Source organism: Notamacropus eugenii, chromosome 3 (genome assembly GCF_028372415.1).
Source record: "Notamacropus eugenii isolate mMacEug1 chromosome 3, mMacEug1.pri_v2, whole genome shotgun sequence".
NCBI lineage: Eukaryota > Metazoa > Chordata > Mammalia > Diprotodontia > Macropodidae > Notamacropus > Notamacropus eugenii.
This window is the reverse complement of record NC_092874.1, coordinates 479785655-479808121: the sequence shown is the minus strand read 5'-3', so window position 1 is coordinate 479808121 and position 22467 is coordinate 479785655. Positions and strand designations below refer to the sequence as shown.

Below are 22467 nucleotides of genomic sequence, written 5' to 3'. Positions count from 1 at the left end.
GCGTGGTCTTCTTTGACAACGAAGGACAAACACACAACTCTCCAATAAGCCAGAATGAAAATGCTTTCTTACCTGGAATCATTCTTTAAAAAGGATGCCAAGAATGGTTTTGTCAGTGTGGCGTTATTTAAGCAAGAGGAGCTAACTGCCAGCAGCACTTCTAAACTTATAATACAATGTTCACCAATTAGACAGTCATGCCGAGATTTATATGATGGACTGAAGTCTTGTGTCTCCTCATCTCTCGTGCCTCCTTCTCCTTCTAGCTAATGTTACTGTCCTAGGATCCTCAAGTTGGAGGACACACTAAAACCTATGTAGATGAGTTCCTTGGCAGGAGATGACCCTCCCCTCCAAATCCCAACAAATGCCCAGCTAACCTGGGAACACTTCCAGTGACAGGAAGTCAAAAGACTTGAGTTCAAATCCTGCCTTGGAAAAATCACTTAACCTCCCTGGGTCTCAGTTTCCTCCTCTGTAAAATGAGGGGATTAGACTGTATGACATCTGAGGTACTTTCCAGCTCTTTATCTATGGTTCCGTGATACTCTTCAACTCCCCCTTTCCCCTAGTGATCTATTCTAGGTCTGACCTTCACTCTTCTTTTGTTTATGGCAAGGATGGGGAAAGAGAAGATTGGATCATTAATGAGTAATTGATCCATTCTCTTATATTCCTTCCCTCCCATATCTCCAACACTGTCCTTTCTAAGTGGTCTGATGCCGTAAATTGTGGCAATCAGATGCTTTTCCCTTTCTTAACTCTGAGAGAGTATCTTTTCACAACCACCCCTTCCCTGGTTAGCAGACAGTTCCCAGTCCAATTCTTCATCCCCATCAGATAGTCTAGACAGCCAGCCTTCCTCCCCGCTGACACTGTTTGATGAATGGCAACTGTTTGGGTTCAGTAGTTTAACTGATTCTCACTCCACCAGACTGGATTATCATCCAGTTCCCATTCTCCCGTCTTGTCCACAAGGGCAGCCAGAGAGACTTTGTCACTGTGTCCTTTTCCTAATCATCAAGAGAGATAAACATTCCTTCAATGAGGGTCCAGGCTTTAAGAATTTCAGGGTATTTTCTAGAGCACCCACTTCCAGCCCAAATGATGAATGCAAACAAATGAAAAATGGAATCATTCCAGAACATCTGCCCTTTCCTTGGCTTGCCGAGGCAATCTCTATGCCCAGAATAATGGTCTTTGCTTCCAGTTCTAACATAGAAGGATGAGTCCCCAATGAGAAAAGTGTTTGTCAGGTGCAGACCAACAAGCATTACACACATTCTGATCAGCAGCTCACTCTCTGCTTCAATCTGGATAAAGGTCACCTACTGTAAACTTCTCTAAAATGGAGGAGGAAGAGGGCTGACTCTCTACCCTCCCACTCCTTCCACCCCATTCCCACCTTGGAGGTGCAAGATGTGCCTCCATGAAGAGTAATGTGAGAAGCTGCCATTTCCATGAGATTCTGTTGGAATACATTTTTAGTAGTTTCTGATAAGTCTCCTGCGAAGACACACTGTTGTTCCTAAGCTATGCTATCTTCTATATAATGAACCCTGCCACACTTTTGTTAGAAAACTGGACTGGAAGTTACTGAGAGAAGTAACTGCCTTATCATAATGTCACATTTTTGCCATGCTTTACTTACAACAATCCTATGTACCAGGTAGGCTATCACTATTTCCTCTTACACATAAGGATGAGACTCAGAGATATTAAATGACTTGCCCAGGGTCACACACCTAGAAAGCACCTGAGACTGGATCCAACCTGAGGTCACCCTGACTCCAAGCCCAGGGTTCTATCCACTGCACCATCTAGTGGCCTCATAGTGTATTCCACATACTGTGTACTTAGTAACTATTCAGAGGATATTGCTGGTGTGATCATGTCCTGCATACCCCAGGATATATAGGGCATCATCTAAGTCACCTTAAAGTTTAGTGCAACAAGAGCAAGACATGACTGGGGAGAGTTGGGATGCTCCATTGGCATCCTTATGATGTCAAGGAAAAGCAAGGATGGTCCCCATCACACAGGGAAGAGACACTATGGAGAGCTGCTATGAGTGCTCATACCTGAGTGTCCCATAGGAGAGGCAGGGTCAGTCTGGGCTCTGCCTCGCTGGAGGGCATACTCACATCAGTGTAACCAGAATTCTTTTGGAGTTGAATAGATGATTGCATTTTGGCAGCCACTTTGCCACAAGTCATTTTCCAGTGACACCCAGTGGACACACAGCGTTCATGACATTTGTTTCATGGGGCACTTGGTTTTGCTTTTTGTGGTATTATGAGCTAGAGCCTCCAATACCCTCCAACTCCTGGCCACAATTCATGAGACTGGAAATAAGGGTGACAAGATCCATCCTCTCTGGTAAATAACAATAATAATGACAAAGTCACTATGATAATATCCTAAACTCATACTTTGCTGATGGTAGCTCAAGAGCTACCTTTAGGGCCAGAAGATCTGTGTTCAAATCTTGTCTCAATCACTTACTAGCTTAGGCAAGTCACTCATTATTGGATAGGGAGTCAGATCAAAGTCCCCAAACATTCTGTGATTCTACCAAATTTGTGTTGACATTTTCTCAGACTAGGAGGATGTCACAAATACCAGTTGGTGGTAGCTTTGGAATCTTTCTTTGAGGCATGAATGCTCCACCCTGTGTCCTCATCTCTCTTTCCCCAGCAATGTATTGGACAATCTCACAGACTGCACCCAGGAGTCCAGAGTGTCATACTAAACGAGATAAATCACAGAGGCGATCACTTCTTGAATTGTATTGAAAAGTAACTTTCCCTTCTCCTCATCAAGTTTCTGATTATCTCTTGCCTAATGACATGAGGGATGAGTTTACATTGCATGAGATCTGGGGCTTTAGTAAGAAAACAAATATTCTAGGAAATTGCTGCCCTTGAATTATCACACAGACCACCACTCTAATTGGGGTTTTCTTGTGAACAGATTTTTACACTATGACACCAAGAGCCCTCATTTATAAAAGGCTTTGGCTTTACAGTCTCTGCAACTGTCTCTGTCCAGTAAGAGAAGCCCATTGATTTCAATATATATCTGGACAGGAATTCCCTCTCTTATTTTGGGGATTTCAGTTTTTGAGGCAGGCAGAATCTCAAAGATCATCTAATCTAGGGCTCTTCACCTGGAATCCATTAATTTGAAAAAAATTGAGAACTATTTTAGTAGAATTGGTTTCCTTTATAATGCTGCTGTATTTTATTGTATATACTTAAAGACATTATTCTGGGACAGGGGACCCTAGATTTCACCAGCCTGCTGCCAAAGGGGTCCATGACACACAAAGGCTAAAATGCTCTAATCAGGTCTGACTCCCTTACTCTACAGATGAGAACATGCAGGCTCAGACAAGAATTGACTAGCCCAGAATCACCCAGGTAGTAAGTGTTCAAGTTGTCTGAACTAAGGTCTCCTGACTCCACTACTCCAACCTGCTTCCTTCTTACTTGAAAATTCTAAGTATCCATCATTTCATTAGCAAATATATGCCCTCCAATAACATAGATCATAGCCTCTCTGTGAATTAGTAAGTGCTCTTTGAGAATTAGCATGGCGACACATGGACATCAGACTATGGGTAACCTGCCGGGGAGCTTCCCTGAGCCAGGGTTGTCCCAACAGCATGCCGGGCCATGGCACATAAGTGTGTTTGTGCAGGAAGACTGTGAGGGCCCAGGGTCAGCTCCATGCCATGAGGGTACATCAGAGCAGGAAGTGGGCAGACCGTTCAAATATCTCCAACCAATGAGCCCCAAGCTTCTGCCTGTAACACTTTAATGATGGATAGTTAGCATCATTGTACGCTGGGTTATCTCTGATATTTTGGAGGCTTCCCTTGCTTTTAGCCTAAATCTGAATCACAGTTCAGATGTGTCCTTCCAGCTCAGCTTTTATAAAGAAACATTCAAGGAAGAGTCAATGAAAAGCCCTTGAGAGGAGAGGGATGGAGGGACCTCATCATTTCCATTAAAGCTGACACATGGGTGTGAGGAATGGGCCGAAATGAACAGCTCTTTTTCCCTTGACTGATTCACACACACAAAAAAAAAATCTCCCAAATTATAGCCCCCTCCTTGTGCTTGGATACTTAATGAGAGAATTGTAAGGCCTCCTCTTTCTCTTGCAGGCCTCCTAAAAGGCACCTGTTAGCTTTGGGAGGCCTTTCGAAACACTAGTACATTATGTGATGCTAACCCAAGACTGTCTTAGACTCTCAAAGCCAGAGGAATAAACAGAAACAAAGGAAAAATCCTGAAATAAAGATTGAACTCATGTCCAAAGCCTGGAATTTGGCTGCTCAGCTTTGTTTAAGGCCAACCACAGATTACCTAGTTGGCAGTGGCTGGCCTTTCCCTCTGTCCTTTTAACCACAGGTGAGAAGTAGGCAAAAGAACAAGCTGGTTTTAGGGTCTTATGGATGCCAAGGCACAGATCTGAACATGTCACTCCCCCACTCCAGTAGTGTTCATGGCTCCCTGTTGTCTCCAGCAGAAAATCTGCCTCCGATCTGTCTTTCTAAATTCATTGCATATTACTTTCCCTCCATCCCTCTATATTCCACTTAAATGGCTCCCCTGGTCTATACCTTTCCTGATTACCCCTCCAGTTATTAGTGATATCACCACTTTCCAAAATTATTTTCCATGTATTTTATTTGAATGCATGGATCTTGTATCAGACTAGCAGAATATTAGCACTATGAAAACTGGAATCATTGTATTTTGGTCCTTATATCCCCAGTACTAAGCCTGGCATTTCGTAGGTGCTTAATAAAGACTTACTCCTTTGGGTTGAATTGACTCTTTGATGTTTAGTTTGGGCAGTCCCTTTACTGGCTCAGTTAGCAATCCCTCCAGGTCTTCTTATCCTATAGGATTCTTGTCTGAGGCTTTCTGAGAATCCTCTATCAGGGAGTGACTTGATGTACCAGAGACCTATCCCTAGTTCTTTATAAAATTTTTGTTTATTTTATTTTTAATTTATGGAATAAAAACAAGCATTTCCGTAACATAGCATAATAAAAAAAGGATGATTGCACACGAAAATGCAACTATTATGCACGACTTGCTATTCTTTTTAAATACATGATAAAGTTATTGTGTAAATTTCTTCTCTTCCCTTTTTAAATTTGCCTTCGTCCCACCCCTGCCCTGGAATTTGGAACTTGGTTCTTGTGACATTTAACATAGCATGGATACTGCAGGAGCCCTCAGGCCACTTGTCAGTCGGGTAGCCATTCCTCTCACTCTGGGCTTGGGAACCAATGCATGACCATGGGAGCAGGGAAGCCCAGGCTAGGCCAATTTCTGATATAACTTTCAAGTCACTGACCTCTTCCTTAACAGAATGAAGTTCCTGAACCGAAGAAAGAAGAGACTTTGCTTGATCTGGACTTCGATCCTTTCAAGCCGGACGTTACACCAGTGGGATCTGCAGGAATCACCCACTCGCCCATGTCTCAGGTAGGAGATTTTTCTTCTAGGGGAGGGGAGGGAAGAGGGTTGGGGAGTTGGCAGGTTCAAACACTCATTCATCGCTTCAACCACTTCCCCAAGTGGATCCTTTTATCCTAAGGTGAAGGTAAGTAAAATGATGCCTTCTACATGTCCCCAAACTTTTCTATCCTGTTAATTTCCCCATTCTTTGAAAGATCCTTTGGACTGGAAAGTGTGATGTGGTAGATAGAGAACTGGGTTACAAGGGAGATCATGCCTTTGACACATATCAGCTGTATGATCATGAGTGAGGAGCTTAACCACTCAGGGAGCTGAGCAACTCTCCAGGACAATAAGCTGCTGAAAAGTTGATGACGTGAATTGGTAGAGGAAATGTCCTCCCCTGGGTGTTCTTCCTACCAATAAAGTTACAAGTCCTATCCTCGTCCCTAAGCTAATCTCTCCTAATTCCTGGCTTCTCAGGGATGATATATGTGAATCAGCCAGGACACAGTTCAGAGTCATGCTTGAGAATTAACACCTTTACCTCTAGTGGCTTTGACTCCCCTTTCCCACAAACCATCATCTTCCCCTTTCTCCACCTAGAAGGCAGCTGTTGATAAGAGAGCTGTGACCCACTTACTTTTCTCACCCTTTTCTTCACCCCCAATCACCTTTCTAATTTAACTGTGATGGATTAAGTCTGCCTTTAAGGCTCTCATAGACCCCTCTGGCACAGAGGATCAGCCTTGATCCTTGCCGCGTGATGATTTCCTAGGGGATCTGAGGGCAATTCCCCCTTCACCTCCCTTTCCTATCTATCAGAATGAAGAGAAAGACATGGAGGACCAGATCATCCAGAATAACAAAAAATGTTAATGGTTTGGCCTCAAGATGTATTTGAAGAGACATATTTAAGTGTGGACCTATCTATAGAGACTTATTTCAAGTCAAAGAATTGAGCCATCCTGAGACACAGATATCTCTCTTTTTATTGGCCTAAACAGAGACATCCCATGTAGGCTTCCAAGTGTTTCCTTGCTCAATGCAAAGGAAGAATGGATAGAGTCTAAGAATCAATGGAACAAGTAATTTAGCAAAACAATATTGGCCAGGATGCCCAACCAAGTTGAGTGTTGATTTGATGTATCACTAGCGCCTTCCCTATTCAGGAAACTTTTTTAGTAGAGATTGCCTCCAGGAGGCATAAAACCTCCTCAGGCTTTTCCCCTTTCTAAATCTCTCTTGAGCCAGGGACCACAGGAAGGTTTCAAGGTGGGTACTGAGATGCCACATGGGCCATGGGCCACTTTCATAGCACTTTTCTTGGATCCCTTGGGCGAAGGGAGTCACCTCTTGTTTTAATCAAACCCTAGTTGGAACAGGCCACAGACCAGGGGTTTTCCACACACTCTGGGTTTCATAAATGCTTTTTTTCTATAAGTGAGTGCCATCTGCTGATTCTCCTACCCCAATTCCAACTGGTCTGAATAAGCAGGAAAAGAGGTTCCATTCTGAAGTAAGAGGACAGAATAACCACAGGATTCATCTTTTCCTCTTATCTCCTGCCCACTAGAACCTGGATTTAAGGATCTCCACCATGTTTTCAGATAATGGACCTGTACCCTGTGCTGCAAAGACCTTTCCTCCATCTCAGTGGTTGAGCTCTAGGCAGGCAGCCACCTTCTCTAACTTTAAGAAAAGAATGAAGCTTTGTTTCTTTATTTATTGTTTGTTTGTTTGCTTACAGATTCAGTTAAGTTTTCAACCTTCATTTCCACAAAATTTTTAGTTCCAAATTTTCTCCCCTTCTCTCCCCTCCCCCCACCCCAAAACTCCAAGCATTCTAATTACCCCATCACCACTCTGCCCTCCCTTCTAACATTCCTTCCTTCCCTTATCCCCATCTTCTCTTTTGTCCTGTAGGGTAAGATAAATTTCTATGCCCCATTACCTGTATTTCTCATTTCCTAGTTGTATGCAAGAACAATACTCAACAGTTGTTCCTAAAACATTGTGTTCCAACTTTTCTTCCTCCCTCACTCTCCACCCATCCCCACTGGGAAGGCAAGCAATTCAATATAGGCCATATCTGTGTAGTTTTGCAAATGACTTCCATAATAGTTGTGTTGTATAAGACTAACTATATTTCCCTCCATCATATCCTGTCCCCCATTTTTTCTACTCTCTCTTTTATCCCTGTCCCTCCCCAAGAGTGTTGACTTCCAATTGCTCCCTCTTCCTATTGCCCTCTCTTCCATCATCCCCCCCCACCCTGCTTATCCCCTTCTCCCCCACTCTCCTGTATTGTAAGATAGGTTTTCATACCAAAATGAGTGTGCATTTTATTCCTTCCTTTAGCCAAATGTGATGAGAGTAAGCTTCATGTTTTTTCTCTCACTTCCCCGCTTTTTCCCTCCACTGAAAAGTCTTTTACTTGCCTCTTTTATGAGAGATAATTTGCCCCATTCCATTTCTCCCTTTCTCCTCCCAATATATTTCGCCCTCACCCCTTAATTTTATTTTTTTAAGATATGATCCCATCCTATTCAACTCAACCTGTGCTCTGTGTGTGTATCTGTGTGTGTGTGTGTGTGTGTGTGTGTGTGTGTGTGTGTAATCCCACCAACAACCCAGATACTGAAAAAAAGCTTCAAGAGTTACAAACATTGTCTTTCCATGTCGGAATGTAAACAGTTCAACTTTAGTAAGTCTCTTATCATTTCCCTTTGCTATTTACTTTTTCATGCTTCTCTTGATTCTTGTGTTTGAATGTTAAATTTTCTTTTCAGCTCTGGTCTTTTCATCAAGAATGCTTGAAAGTCCTCTATTTCATTGAAAGACCATTTTTTCCCTGAAGTATTATACTTAGTTTTGCTGGGTAGGTGATTCTTGGTTTTAGTCCTAGTTCCTTTGACTTCTGGAATATCACATTTCACACCCTTCAATCCCTTAATGCAGAAGCTACTAGATCTTGTGTTATCCTGATTGTATTTCCACAATACTTAAATTGTTTCTTTCTATCTGCTTGCAATATTTTCTCCTTGACCTGAGAATTCTCGAATTTTGCCACAATGTTCCTAGGAGTTTCTTTTTTTGGATCTCTTTCTGGAGGTGATCAGTGGATTCTTTCAATATTTATTTTGTCCCCTGGTTCTAGAATATCAGGACAGTTTTCCTTGATAATTTCATGAAAGATGATGTCTAGGTTCTTTTTTTTGATCATGGCTTTCAGGTGGTCCCATAATTTTTAACTTTTCTCTCCTGGATCTGTTTTCCAGGTCAGTTGTTTTTCCAATGAGATATTTCACATTATCTTCCATTTTTTCATTCTTTTGGTTTTGTTTTGTGATTTCTTGATTTCTCATAAAGTCATTAGCCTCCATCTGTTCCATTCTAATTTTTAAAGAACTATTTTCTTCAGTGAGCTTTTGAATCTCCTTTTCCATTTGGCTGATTCTGCTTTTGAAAACATTCTTCTCCTCATTGGCTTTTTGAACCTCTTTTGCCAATTGAGTTAGCCTGTTTTTAAAGGTGTTATTTTCTTCAACATTTTTTTGGGTCTCCTTTAGCAAGGTGTTGACTTGCATTTCATGATTTTCTTGCATCCCTCTCATTTCTCTTCCCAATTTTTCCTCCACCTCTCTTAGTTGATTTTCAAAATTCTTTTTGAGCTCTTCCATGGCCTGAGACCATTGAACATTTATTTTGGATATTTGGGATACAGAAGCCTTCATTTTTATGTCTTTCCCTGATGGTAAGCATTGTTCTTCCTCATCTGAAAGGATGGGAGAAGATGTCTGTTCACCAAGATACTAACCTTCTATAGTCTCATTTTTTCCCCTTTTTTGAGCATTTTTCCATTCAGTTACTTGACTTTTGGGTCCTATGTCAAGGGTAGGGTGTACTCTGGAGATCTGTAAGAGCTCAGTTCCTCCAAGGTGGCACAATCAAGTGTGTACACTGGTCTGGGAGCAAGAAGAGATTTTGTACTCAGAATCTTAGTAGAGTTTCCTCTTCACAACCACCTGGCCTCCAGTTCAGCCAAGCCAGGTCTAGGGGCTGAGATTCAGATAAGTTGCAAGGGCAGAGCCACCATTCAGCATGAGGTAAAGACCAGCTGCGGCAGATCCTCTACACAGGGCTGAGGTAAGAATCATTTCCTCAATGCCCCCAGGGGTTTTATGATCCAACAATGGACGCAGGCTGCTGTAGGGGCTGCTGTGGGAACTGCTGCCACCTGCCTTATGTGGCCTCTGTGGCCACTGCCTGAATCTAGAGCTATGGGAAAGCCCTTCTCCCTTCTTGGCCAGCTGAAAAAACACTGTCACTGACCTTTGGCACTTGTGGGTTGAGGGATCTGCCATCTCCCGCCACTGCAACTGGAGATTCTGCCCCCAAGATTCTGTATGTGTCCTTCTCCCAGAGCCACGTGGCACAGCCAAGACTGGACTGGACTCAGCTCCACGTCTGGTGTTACAGAAGTTTCTCGTTGGCCTTTCAGGTCACCCAGGGCTGGAAATCTCCCCCACTCTGTTGTTCTGTGGCTTCTTCTGCTCTAGAATTTGTTGACAGTCTTTCTTTACAGGTATTTTATGGGCTGTGGGGGGAGAGCTAGCATATGTGCATCTTTCTACTCCTCCATCTTGACTCCTTCCCCCCCCCCCCCCAAGAATGAAACTTTGTAGTGCCAGCCCACTGTCCTGTGGTCCTCATTGTGCTAGCATGATTTCTCTTCCATCCAAAATAGACACTCCAACCCTTCCCCTCAGAATTTGGGATTAATATTCCTACTCACAGAGTTCTCCATATTAGGATGTTGGTCATCTGTCCCCAGAAATAAGTCCATCTTTAATGATCCCGTGGACTGATTGACATGGCCCTTTTCTCTAGAGAAAATGATAGGTGTTATCAGCCTAGTCAGTGCATGAGCTTATGCCATGTACATATCAAGGCATCATGTCCTAGGGAAATAGAAACAGTCCTTGTGTTTGCTAGATGGAACCTCATTCAGACAACAATTTTAATTAAATGGAATTTGAAATAGTCCCAGTCCATGCTGATGTCTTCTGAAAAAGGCAGAGGTGTTAGAATGTGAGAAAGCAGTAAGGTTCAGCCATCCTACCCAGCTCCAGTGTGATGGGGATTGGGGAATGGGAGTGAGCCAGAACCCAATCCCTGAAGTTTTTACCTTAGACTCAGAGATCAGTTCACCCAGTGCAGGAAATGACTAAGAGACCAATGATTCCATATTCCTCATCTTACATCTAAGGAAACTGAAGCCCAGAAAAGTTAAATAACAGAGCTAGTAAGTATCTATGATGGGATTCAAACCGAGGTCTTGATGAAGCGAGATACAGTGCTCAAACCACTGTTTCTCCAAGGTGAATTTTTTGATCTTGGCATTTGAAAATTATGGCACTAAATTAACAGAGGGCCAAACTTAGTTGTAAGTTTTCTTTGCTTTTTGACTTTAGCGTTTCACTATGAATGCAAAGAATCTGTCCCAGTGCCACTGACAGACCCACTCAGGCTCAGACATGTGATGGGTAGAGAAATCCACCCCTTCCACATTTCCCCAATCTCTCTGTTCCCCAGCCAAAGTGAGAGGTGAAATTCTGGACTGACTCTTTATGATTAAGGTAGTAGAAGTCACTTAATATAATGTACAATTAGGTCTTATAAGAAAATTCTACTAAGTACCAGTAAATCAGTAGGGTGTAGTGTCACTTGAGGCTATCAACCAGAAGGTAGAATTGGAGAATGCAATCTCTTTAGAAATACTGGCAAATGAACAGTCCACTTTCATTTAATGGGGAGTGGCTCATGCTGACAGCTCTGTAGCTATTTGAACCTTTCCTTCATCTTCTTCCTCGTCATCAATTTCCTAATGTACAGGATAGAAAACAATGTGGAAAGAGATCTCCGGGGTCATCTTGTCCATCCATTCCTCCATCCATTCCTCTCCCACAAAGCTGGCAAGTCTCGGCTTGAAGACCTCCATCGTGGGTGGACTCACATCCTCTCCAAGTAACCCATTTCCCCCTGCTCTAATCCTCTTTATTAAGAAGAGTTTTTCTTCCATAATGTCACCCTGTTCCCCTCACTCATAAATCTTTTATGGCTTCCCATTTTCCACCAAATAAAATCCGAATTCTAACTTGTCATTCAAAGATCTCCACTATTTGATTCCAAGCTAGTTTTCAATCTTGTTACATGGCACTGGGTGCTCCAGTCCAACTGAAATCTCCTCAGACCATTCCTCAAACCATCCTGCCATGTCCTGCTTCTATACTTTGAGAATCCAAGTGCTTCTGTCTCTGCTTCCTTCTTTCAGGCTCAGCTCAGATGTGAGCTCCTCCATGAAGCCTTCCCTGCCCCTTCCACCTAGAGGTGCCTCCTCTCTGCCCCTCTGTGTCAGGTTGCTGACCTTCTCTATGCATAGATATACCATGTGGTTTTGGGTTTTTATGGGACCAATGGTAAGTTCCTTGGAGGAAGGGATGAGATCACTTGTCTTGGTAATCCCAGCAGCTGACATAGTGACTAGTACATAATAAGCAGGAAATAAAGCTTATTGGTTGAATGATGGCATACATGCACTTGCCCTTCTACTGGATTGTATACTCAGAATGTGCCTATTTTGGTTTTGTGCCCCATGTACCTAATGCAGAGTAAGGAATGTTGGTTGTGTTGAATTCCTGGATTTCCTCTTCCTCAGGGCAGATATCCTAATACTCATTATCTGTGCATACTCCTTTCTTACTTCCAATGTTGATAGGGTGCATTGAGTAAAGAATTCCCCAGACCTCAGACCTTGAGAGAAACCAAGTGACTGCTTGACTAGGAACCCACTGAACCTGACATTCCCACAGCCTCTTGTTTGTGTGGACTGACAATATCTTCTTTTTTTCTTTACAGACATTGCCTTGGGACTTGTGGACGGTAAGACTTTTACTTAGGATTATATAAGCTGATATCTCTGGGTCACCAGAAAATTTATAATGCTTGAAATTCTTCACCCAAACTTTTGTTCAAGGAAAGCTAAAATTATGTCATTGGTTCCCAAATCTGATCTCCCTAGAACCATTACCAGATTGCTGGAGGTACGCTCTATTTCTGGAGGTCCGCCATTCATTCAAACCATTGCCCACCTAAAGTGTGTTTGTTTGCTTGTTTTAGGTCTGGATCTGTGATTTTACCAATGTGAAGGGGGGATTCCCAGCATGGAAACTCCTTCCCCTGACCCATGCTAGCAACTCATCTTAGCTCATAGCCTTTGGGATTGATTAGGACCCCGGGAGTTGTCTTGTAGTGTATATTGGAGTCAGGACTTCCTGGCTTAAAGGCCATCTCTCTACTCTACCACCCTGACCCTCAGTCTTAAGTGGCTCAAAATGAGCTCTGAATGAGATGGCTTTGGGTCAGAAGATTCATAGACGGTCAAGAAGATGAAAAGAATAGAAAATTCAAGGTTTACAAGGCAGAGAAACAACAATAAATAATAATAATAGCATTGTTGTTATAGCAACAACAACTACTACTACTACTGCTGCTACTGCTACAACTACTACTGCTACTACTGCTACTACTACTATTGCTACTACTACTGCTACTATCCTTTACACAGCCCTTCCAGGTTTACAAAGCACCTGCCGTATATTAACCCATTTGGTCCTCACAATAGCCCCACGGGGTAGGTGCTATTCTCCTCCCCCTTTTACAAATTGGAAAATCAGCCTGGGAGACAGTGAGTGACTTTCCAAGAGCCACATAGCTAGAAAGTGCTTCAGGCATCATTTCAACTCAGACTGTCCTGACTCCAAATATGTCTGTTTCTTCTCTATGTCACTAAGATGCCTAGAACATAGTGACTACAGCCTGTATGCCTAAGTCTTTGTGCCTCTTGGCATGACTCTAGTTGGCATAGTGTCACCCAGGGGCGATGGGGTGAGACGAGAGGCCTCATTTCTCAACTGAGGCTTCAGAATGAGAATGAAAAAATGTCTAAAATGTAGGTTTTTTTGTATCTGAAACAATTGGTGTCCAATTATGTTCTAGACCGAGGGGTTCTGTACCTTTTTTTGTGCTTCCTGCCCACTTTGGCAGCAGTCTGGTGAAGCTAGACTCTGCCTTTCTTAGATAACGTTTTTTTTAAATCCATAAAATCCATAAATTTGCAAATGAAATCACTTATACTGAAATGCAGTGACCAAAATATTAAAAAATAAATAAATTCAGAGACCTCAGGGTAAGACCCCATGTCCTAGGCACATCTTCATGCTCCCTCACAGATTTTATGCGTCTTCCTGCCTGGCATTTAGGAAATGAGGAGATATTAAAACTAAAACCTGGGATCATCCCCATTACTGATGCCTCCCAGCTTGCTTATGCAGGGTTGTCATGGAGATGGCCATCAGTGCCAAGATGGCTGATAGTGAAGGTCATTTCCTTCTAGACTATTCAGAGCCAGAGATGGAGAGCAGAGCAGAGTATCTCCCTGGACTTTGGATCAGACCTAGGTCCAAATCCCTACCTCTGCTTCTCACTTGCTGTATGATCATGAGTCATAAGATCACTTAATTTCTCTGAACCTCACCTGTAAATGGATATAATTATGACTGTACTTCCCAGGGCTGTGAGGAAAATCCTCTGTGAAGTGCATAGTTCTATCTGTGAGATCTACTGGCCAACTCACTCAGCTGTCCCAGTAAGATTCAAAAGTGAGGGTTACTTTTTTGGTCAGGGTCTGACTTAAAAGAGTGGTTGGTAATTCTAGAAACGGAGATGCCCCTTCACAGCTAGGCCATTTTGCATACTGCTTCTTCTTTTAAAGTAAAGATTGTGTACACATTGATAAGCCACCCTTGGGAAGCCAGCACTGGCTTTAAAAGTTTCAACTCTGTCCCTCTTCATCTGGCAAAGGGATGAAACAAAACCCAAAAGTGCCATAGGTCCAGATGGGTAACTACCCCAACTCCCATGCATACAAGACATAGCTTTCATCCAAGCAAAGCTATGGTACCACCTCCTACATGAGACCTTTACTGACCACCTCCTACCATCTCCTCAGCATTGCCAGCTCTCTCTCCTTCTCAAAATTAATTTTATTTTCTTTATTTTTACCTTCCTCTGAATGTGCATTTCCCTTCGCTAGAAGGTAAGGTCCCAGAAGGCTGCGATTTTCACTTTTGTTTTTGTATCCCCAGAGTCCAACACAGTGGCTAGGACACAGTAGGCCCCTAATAAATCTTTGCTGCCTTGAATTTGTCATGCCCAACTCTTGTCTTTGTCATGTCTTTCTCTTGCCTCATGTGTCTGATTTTCCTCCCCACAGACAAGCAGTGAACTGGTCCAGCCGGTAAGTTGACTTTGTGAAATTCCTTACTTTGGTGTAGTGATGAGTGTTCAGTGCTTGTGTTCTTGTCCCTTACAAAGATGAGTGGCTTTTCTCATGACCTCACCAGGTGCCCCCATGGTCTGAGGTGCCTTCCCCCATGTCTGCGCTAGCTTCTCTATGTTTTCTCACCTGCTCTTGCCATGACAAAATTCATCTTACTCTGTTTTTTCCCCCTTTGCTCTTCTGCCTGCTCTAAAGCCTGACGCTTCAAAAAGCCTTTCCTTGTGTAACCTGATCATGGAGGAAACTCCAGACCTCGGGTCAGCCGAAGACATGCCTGACCCCCAAAGTGACCTAGGGTCATTCATCTGGGGCCTAGATGTTAGCACAGACAGTATGAGCCAGGAGGTTACAGCAGGTGACTCTGGAGAGGAAACCGTACCTGAGCCTGGGGCAGAGCAGAGCATGGCAAGGCCAGCTGTTACAGAAGAAAACTCATTGATTTCCCCAGAGGGTGAGCCAGAAGCTGGATTTGCCAGGAGTCTGAGTCCAGAGATGGAACAGCTTTCTGAATCCTTACTAGACTCTGAGATGCCAGTTGTGGAAGCTGGAGACCTTGGAGAAGAAATTCACCCAAGTGTGGAAAGGACAAAGGAGGAAGAAAAGGTGGAAGAATCACTATGGGGAAGCTTGGAGACACGTGAAAAGGTAGACACCAGCAATGGTAGCACCCAAGGGATAAAAGGTGCAGAGGCGTGTGAAGAGGAAGCTTGGGAAAGTCGAGGAAGCAGAGACACATGGCAGCCTGAGACAGGAGAAAGGGGAGGCCAGGAGACATGCACAATCACAGAGGAGGACATTATTTGTGTGACAGGATTCTCCTCAGGGGAAGGTTCTTTTGAGGAAAGGGAACACAGAGGCAAAGAATTAGAGGGAGGAGATCCTCCACATGAACTTATAGGTAAGGTCGAAGGGTTAGAGGCTGAAGTGCCACTAATAATCAATCAGTGTGAAATTGTCAAGGGGCTTGAAACTGAGCTTGAGAATGCCTTAGGCATCTGGAGTCAAGAGCACCAGACAGAGCATGTGGCAAATATTGAGGGTACTAGCACTGTAGAATGGACTTTAGTTATGGAGGAAGGAACTTCTGTAGCTCCTCCAGACCTAGAGATGGTACATCATTTAGGCCAAGACCCTGTGGGTCTGGCAAACATCCATTGTGATGCTGGGCTGAGCAGTACAGAGGAGACTGCTCATGAACTTGAAGGTGGCAGTGTCAGCACACTTCAAAATGTAGGCATCACTGATGACCCTAAACCTTTCTTCATCCCCAGCAAGGATGAAATGGCCCTGCCAGTCGGAGTTGAGTCTGCCTCTTCTGACAATACTGTGGCCAAATGTAGTAATAACCTGTGTTCAGGTCAAGCAGAAGATTCATGGGGAGAAGGGATTGAAGCTGCAGTCCCCCAAGACATTGGAAATAGTATTAGCAAGCCAGAAGGCTCAGAGGCAGATCCTTGGGGGTTAGATGCAAATCAGATTTGGTTACCCAACTGGGACCCTACTGTGAATAATGAGGATTCCTGGGACTTCAGTGGTCTACCAGATGGCCCAAACAATGGCTTGGATAATTGGCCTGAATTTGTTAATCAGTGGCCCACCCAAGACGTGGGAGATTCCAGTAGTTGCTGGGAAGATGCAGGCTTAGATGCCAACAAGAGGACGTTGGAGACTCATTTGAAAACAGGGTTATCTGGGGAACAGGCCAGCATGAATGTCTATCAGCAAAACCAGGATTTAGCAAGACCCATGGTTCTGTTCCACGTGGGCAGCTCCCCAAATGCTAGCACCGAGAGTTCAAATAGTCCTAAAGACAGTGAGACCAACAACTCAGACTTATCTGAAGATGAGATTGCTAACCGGAGATATGGAGTGTTGTACCAAGAAGTAGAGACAGAGAAAGAAGAGGTACCTATCCTGGTGTGTAGCCTAGCCTAGCCCAAGATTCCCTTAGGCTGTTACTTTGTGTTTCCTCCACATCCATGGTCCGTGCCTTCCTTCTCTGAGTGAGCCCTTGCTGACCTCCTTGACAAACCACCCTACATCCTCTGAACTCTGTGCAGCCTGACCATACAAATAGGTTGACCAAAAAAAGAGTGATCATTTTCAAGAGTCCTAGTCTGTGCCCCCATCTCGGGTACCAAGTGTGGAGATGACTGATTATTGCTTTTCAAGGTGCCATAGTGTAAACAGAGCAGACATGACTCATAGGGACATCAATTTAGAACAGGACCCCTGCTGCCCTCTCCTCCAAGCTATTCTTTTGACACAGGAGGAAACTGAGACCCAGAGAGGATAAGTAGCTTGCCTAAGGTCACATAGGTATAGTGGTAGAGCTTGGGTTTGAACTCAGATATTCAGTCCAGGCTCTCTGCCCGCTTTTGTCTCTGCACTATTTTTGGTGCCCTCAAAGTGCTTACAGATGAGGAATGCCTGAATAACTTATATTCACACACACACACACACACACACACACACACACACACACACACACACACACACACACATTGAGAAAATCTCCGTCTGGGCAAAATTCTAACATTGCTGTTTAGAAAAACCAGAGCAATCTCTTCTGATCATAACCAGGACAGTGATGGCCATGGTCTGATGGTAGAGAGACCACAAGGTTCACCTTGGGTGCTCACCTCTTAGGGCTGTGCCACCATTGCTGAGGGAGGGAGTCTTTGGGAATGATGAAATAGCCACCAAAAATTACTGGAAAGAGCATTGAACCTTTTTTTGTCAGCAGCCTATTAGATGTGCTCCCTTGTGGACTCCTCCATCTCATAAGTACTCTAGCTCATGGATGTTCCCCTTTCTCTCCATTTGGTTTCATTGGTGATGTGTCATTGTCTTTTCCCTGTCCACACATAAAACTATATGAATGTTAACAAGGGCTGTGAAGACTTAACAAGTAATACATTCTGGTCTCCACTTCCACTTAGGCATCCAGTGGCACCTTCAACGGATTCACCCAGGTAAGAAATGAATTAGTCTGAGAGTGGCTCTGGGCTAGCAATGACTGAACTATGTGCATAAATGGGTAGCCAAGTGAGTAGATCAGATGCTTCTTTAAGTCAAGACATAGACCATAAATGACAGGCTCATAGTACTTGAAGCTTGATGTGTCCTTGGAGGCCATAGAGTCCAGCTCGCACATCTGTAGATGAGAGTTGAGAGACACAGGAAGGTTGTGATTGCTTAAGGTCACATAGGGAATAAGTACATGGAATGATCTCTTTGGGCTTCAAGGTTCACCAGGTTCTGCTCTCAAAAGAGGGAGGTGGGGCTGCTATTGAAGGGCTGGGGGATGGAGATAAAGAAGGCAGAGGGAGATGTTGAGAAAGGCACTCACAAAGTTTCTCAAGAAATTCCTCCATGAAGCTCAATGTAGAGGTATGGAAACAAAAAAAAAAAATAACGAAAGCCATAGTGCATCCAGGGAAATGATGATGTCACTGTTCCTGCCCTGCTCAGCTCCAAGTGGAGAATTGTATGTTTTGGTAAAGGCATTGAGAAACTGGAAAGTGAAGGACTTCATAGGAGTATGGAAAGAACTAGAATCATTTAATCTGGAATATCCTAGACTTATGGGAAAGGGGAAGGTACCTTATGGAAGGGGGAAATCAGACTTGGGCTTCTTGGCCTCAGAGGCAGAATGAGAAAACATAAGTATGAGCCACAAAGAAGTAATTTATGTGCAATATCAATATAGATATGATTAGAGCTTGCCCTGTGATGATGAAATGGGTTTTCACAGAAACCAGAAGACAGTTTATCAGACAGGGCTGTGCTTTGTCAGGTAGGGGTTGGACTAGATGGCCACTGATGCCCTTTCCTACTCCAAGGTTCTGGAATTCCTCCCTTCAAGTTGGCTTCCAGGGCCACCAATGTCTATCCCCCAGTCTCAGGACCGTACAGACACCCACCCACTTGAAGAGGATGTCAGATTGGTGCTGCCACCAGAGTGTTCATTAGTGAGGTCCAGTCATTCTAAGTGAAGAGACAGTTGTCATCAGCAAAGAGTGCACCCATATAAGCACCCAAGGACCCTCAGTTCCTTTAAGGCAGATGGGCCATTTGGAAACATGATTTTGCCTGTGGTTTTCCGAGAAGCTGTTGAGACAGGAAGCATGATAGCAGCAATCCTAGAATTCCCAATTGGCAAGGAACTTGAGTGATCATCTAGCTCCTAACCTTTTTTTCTGTCATGGACTCCTCTAGCAATCTGGTGAAGCCCACACTTCCCAAAGTTATGTTTTAAAATTTATAAGACAAAATACATCAGATTACAAAAGAGACAAACTATACTGAAATATTAATTTTTTTCTTAAAAGTCAAGTTCATGGACTCTAGAGTGAGAAACCATGATCTAACCCAACTCATACCCTAAACAAATCCCCCTATGATAGACCCAAGTTGTAGTCTGCCATCTTTTTCCTAAAGTCTTCTGGTGAGGGCCAAACCACTACCCACAATGTATCCTATCCTCTTTGTGGTTACCTCTGTTAGGAAATTTTCTTTTTGTCTCTTTTGCAACTTTGACTCTGTTCCTAGTTCTTTCTTCTGAGGCTAAGATGAACACAGTCTAACCTCTTCTGTAGTGAAAGCCATTCAGATACCTGAATCTTTTCCAAGTTAAACACCTTAGTTCCCTCAATGGATCCATATATGACATGGACTCAAGACCTTTCACCATCCTTTGGCCCTTGATTGGACCATCTCTGGGTTATCTATTTCCCTCTTAAATTTTGCCTTTAACTGAATGCATACCCCAAGTGTTATCTGATCAGGGCAACCCTGGTTTGGGGATTAGGACCCAGTTCTTGTGATTAAGACAACTACTGAGAAGAGAGTGCCCTCAGATGGGATTCCTGGCTTTGGTTGAAGAGAAGAGAGGGACAAAAGAGCGCTCATCCTGAGCCCTCTTGGTCTCCAAGGCATTAGTGTGTCAATCTCATTGACCCATTCACAAGATACTCAACACACAGGTACATATTCAAAGTCTAGGATCTAGAACCTCACTAGTTTCGAGTAGATGCATCATTTTGGATCTCAGAAGGCACCAAGCTGAGCCTCAACAGGTGGGCAGAATAAGACTGGCAGCAGACAAGTGCTGAAGAGAATGTATTTTTAGTAATCTTTTTCTTCTCATTATGTTGTTTCTTCAAATCCAGATGCATATTCAGTGCAAGCACACAAGAGGTTGTGGCTCAATCTGATTTTTTTTTTCTGTTAGATTTTTTATTGTGAATTTAGAAGATTTCTAATCACATCCATTAAGGTGACATTATTTAAATGCTTTCTTGGAGAGTTTTCAAAATGCTGGTGATTTAAGAGCTCCCTTTCTTCCCAATGCCCAGCCTCAGGACACTTCCCTCTTCACCATGCCCGCCAGCCAGACTGTGATGGATACCTCGGTAAGTAGCTCTGGTTTGTAAATAAGGAAAACATGAGCATTTTCTTCCTCCCCTGTTTCTTCTGACAACTCATTCTCTCAGGGGCGGAGATTCATCATGTTGGATGTCCAGGAGCTCTCTTCCTCACAAACATGTGAAAGAACTGGGGAATGTTGTTTCTCTGACTCCTCAGCTTAGTCCTAGCCACCTGTAGAACAAGGATTCTGAATCTGAGTCTGTGAACTTCAGTGGGAAAAATGTCCATCTTTATTTCACTAAAATTGATAATCTTACCCATTTTATTTGATATGCTTCAGACCATTCTTCTATATAGATTCAATATTGACATAAATTAATGTTGTAAGAATCCTTAGAGGCCACCAGACCTCTAAAGATTGACCTCTAAGCAGGGTCAAAACTCAGGTCTTTCTGACTCCAAGCCCATTGCTATACCCCCTGGGCCACTCAGCAGCTATCTGATTATCTTTCCAGTTCCACATGCAATGTCCTACTTTTATGGAGTACTTTATATAAAAATCTGTTGTTTTCATTTGAATATATTGTTTTTCCATGAGGATATCCCATCTTCACCTATTTCAGTATCTCCTGTTGGACTTAGAAACTGGTCCTCCATAGCATTCATTCTGCTTTTGGTCATTCAGAGCTGGGTACTCTGAAAGCAGGTTTCCCACATGCAGCTTTATAAATTGATCCTTTCTGGAAATATGTGCCCTTCACCCTCAGGGAAATCACAGAAAGGGGCCCCCATTTTTTGTAGCATGTTCCCAGGTTAGCACAATATTCACCAAATGAGTATTTATGAAAGCTCAAAGGAACCCAAAAATCTTGGTGACAGCAGGAAAGCCATGAGCCCAGTTAGCATGGATGTGTCATGAAGTCCAATGGTATCAAGTTTGGAGAATTCACCAAAGCTGGTCAGATAGAGGACACCATCAGTCTGAGTTGTCAAACTTTTCATATTTTCTCTTTCTCCTAACCCACCCCCAAAATAAAATCCAACAAAGGCTGAGTTGGAAGAAGTGCCCCCCACAGAACCCAAAGCTGAGGAGCCCTTGGCTGGAGCTTCTGCTGAGGGCCAAGACATCCAGCCTAGTGAGGCAGCAGAGGAGGCTGAGGTGAGTGTCCCATCCATCCATGCCATCCTCACCTCCCCACCACCAGAGTCATCTCTTCATTCATTCATCCATTCAGCTCTCATGCCATCCTTCTGCTTTAGACAGCACTGTGGTCACCAGCTTCCACCATGAATATCCCAGCTGAGAGAGAGTTCAAGGAGGTTTTGTTGTACCCTTGATCTTTTAGCTCCCTTCCATTCCACATCTCTCATTCATTCACTGACCAATGGTGCTACTTTTCAAGTAAAGGTACTCAGACTACTAGAAGATAGCAGTTCTGTTCAAGCAACTATAGACCTGACTTCCTGGGTAAAACACACTGCACCATTGACCCTTTTTACCAGATCAGATGTACCTCATGGTCAAATGGTTCTTAGCTGTGTGTGTGTGTGTGTGTGTGTGTGTGTGTGTGTGTGTGTGAGAGAGAGAGAGAGAGAGAGAGAGAGAGAGAGAGAGAGAGAGAGAGAGAGAGAGAGAGAGAGAGACAGAGAGAGAGGGAGAGAGAGAGGGAGAGAGAGAGCGATGGACCCCTTTGGTAGAAGTCTGATGAATCTTCTCAGAGTTATGATGTTTAAAATATAAAAGAAAGTGCATAGGATTACAAAATAAATCAATTATATTAAAATACAGTTATCAAAAAGTTTTTTTTTAAAAAGTTCATAGATCCCAGGGTAAGAATTCCTGTATGTAGACCATTCTATAAGGATTGAGATAGAAGCTGAGCTTGTGTTTTCTGTGTTCATCCTTCATTTTTGAAGAAGACCATGACAACAGAGAAATGATGATATGACTTGCTCTTGACTTTGTTTTGAGTGAGGGAGGGCTGTGTTTCCACTGGGATAGGGAACTCCTAGATGAAGGAATTCCCTAAGCCAGTGCTGGTCAGCACCTGCTCCTTCTGGTCTTAGAGAACTTGCCAGAGCACTGACATGGTCAGTGATTTACCTCAAGTCAGAGGCATGTCTTGAACCCAGGTTTTCTTGACTCCCAAGTTGGCTCTCTATTCAGTAACACTAAGGTTCCTCTCTAAAATCAACCCACACACAATTTAT

General features: G+C 43.4%; 1 protein-coding gene across 3 annotated transcripts in view; it reads left to right on the top strand.

The window, feature by feature from the left end:
* Positions 1 to 22467, top strand: part of AMPH (amphiphysin) — a 184280-nt gene that overhangs the window by 137897 nt on the left and 23916 nt on the right. For 2 of the 3 annotated variants that reach the window (XM_072599089.1, XM_072599091.1), the window contains 6 exons: positions 5391 to 5507; positions 12402 to 12425; positions 14818 to 14841; positions 17826 to 17858; positions 20244 to 20300; positions 21305 to 21415. In XM_072599089.1, coding sequence (XP_072455190.1) covers positions 5391 to 5507; positions 12402 to 12425; positions 14818 to 14841; positions 17826 to 17858; positions 20244 to 20300; positions 21305 to 21415 — 366 coding nt within the window. The remainder of the gene's footprint in view (positions 1 to 5390; positions 5508 to 12401; positions 12426 to 14817; positions 14842 to 17825; positions 17859 to 20243; positions 20301 to 21304; positions 21416 to 22467) is intronic. The other variant, XM_072599090.1, reaches the window with a different exon arrangement.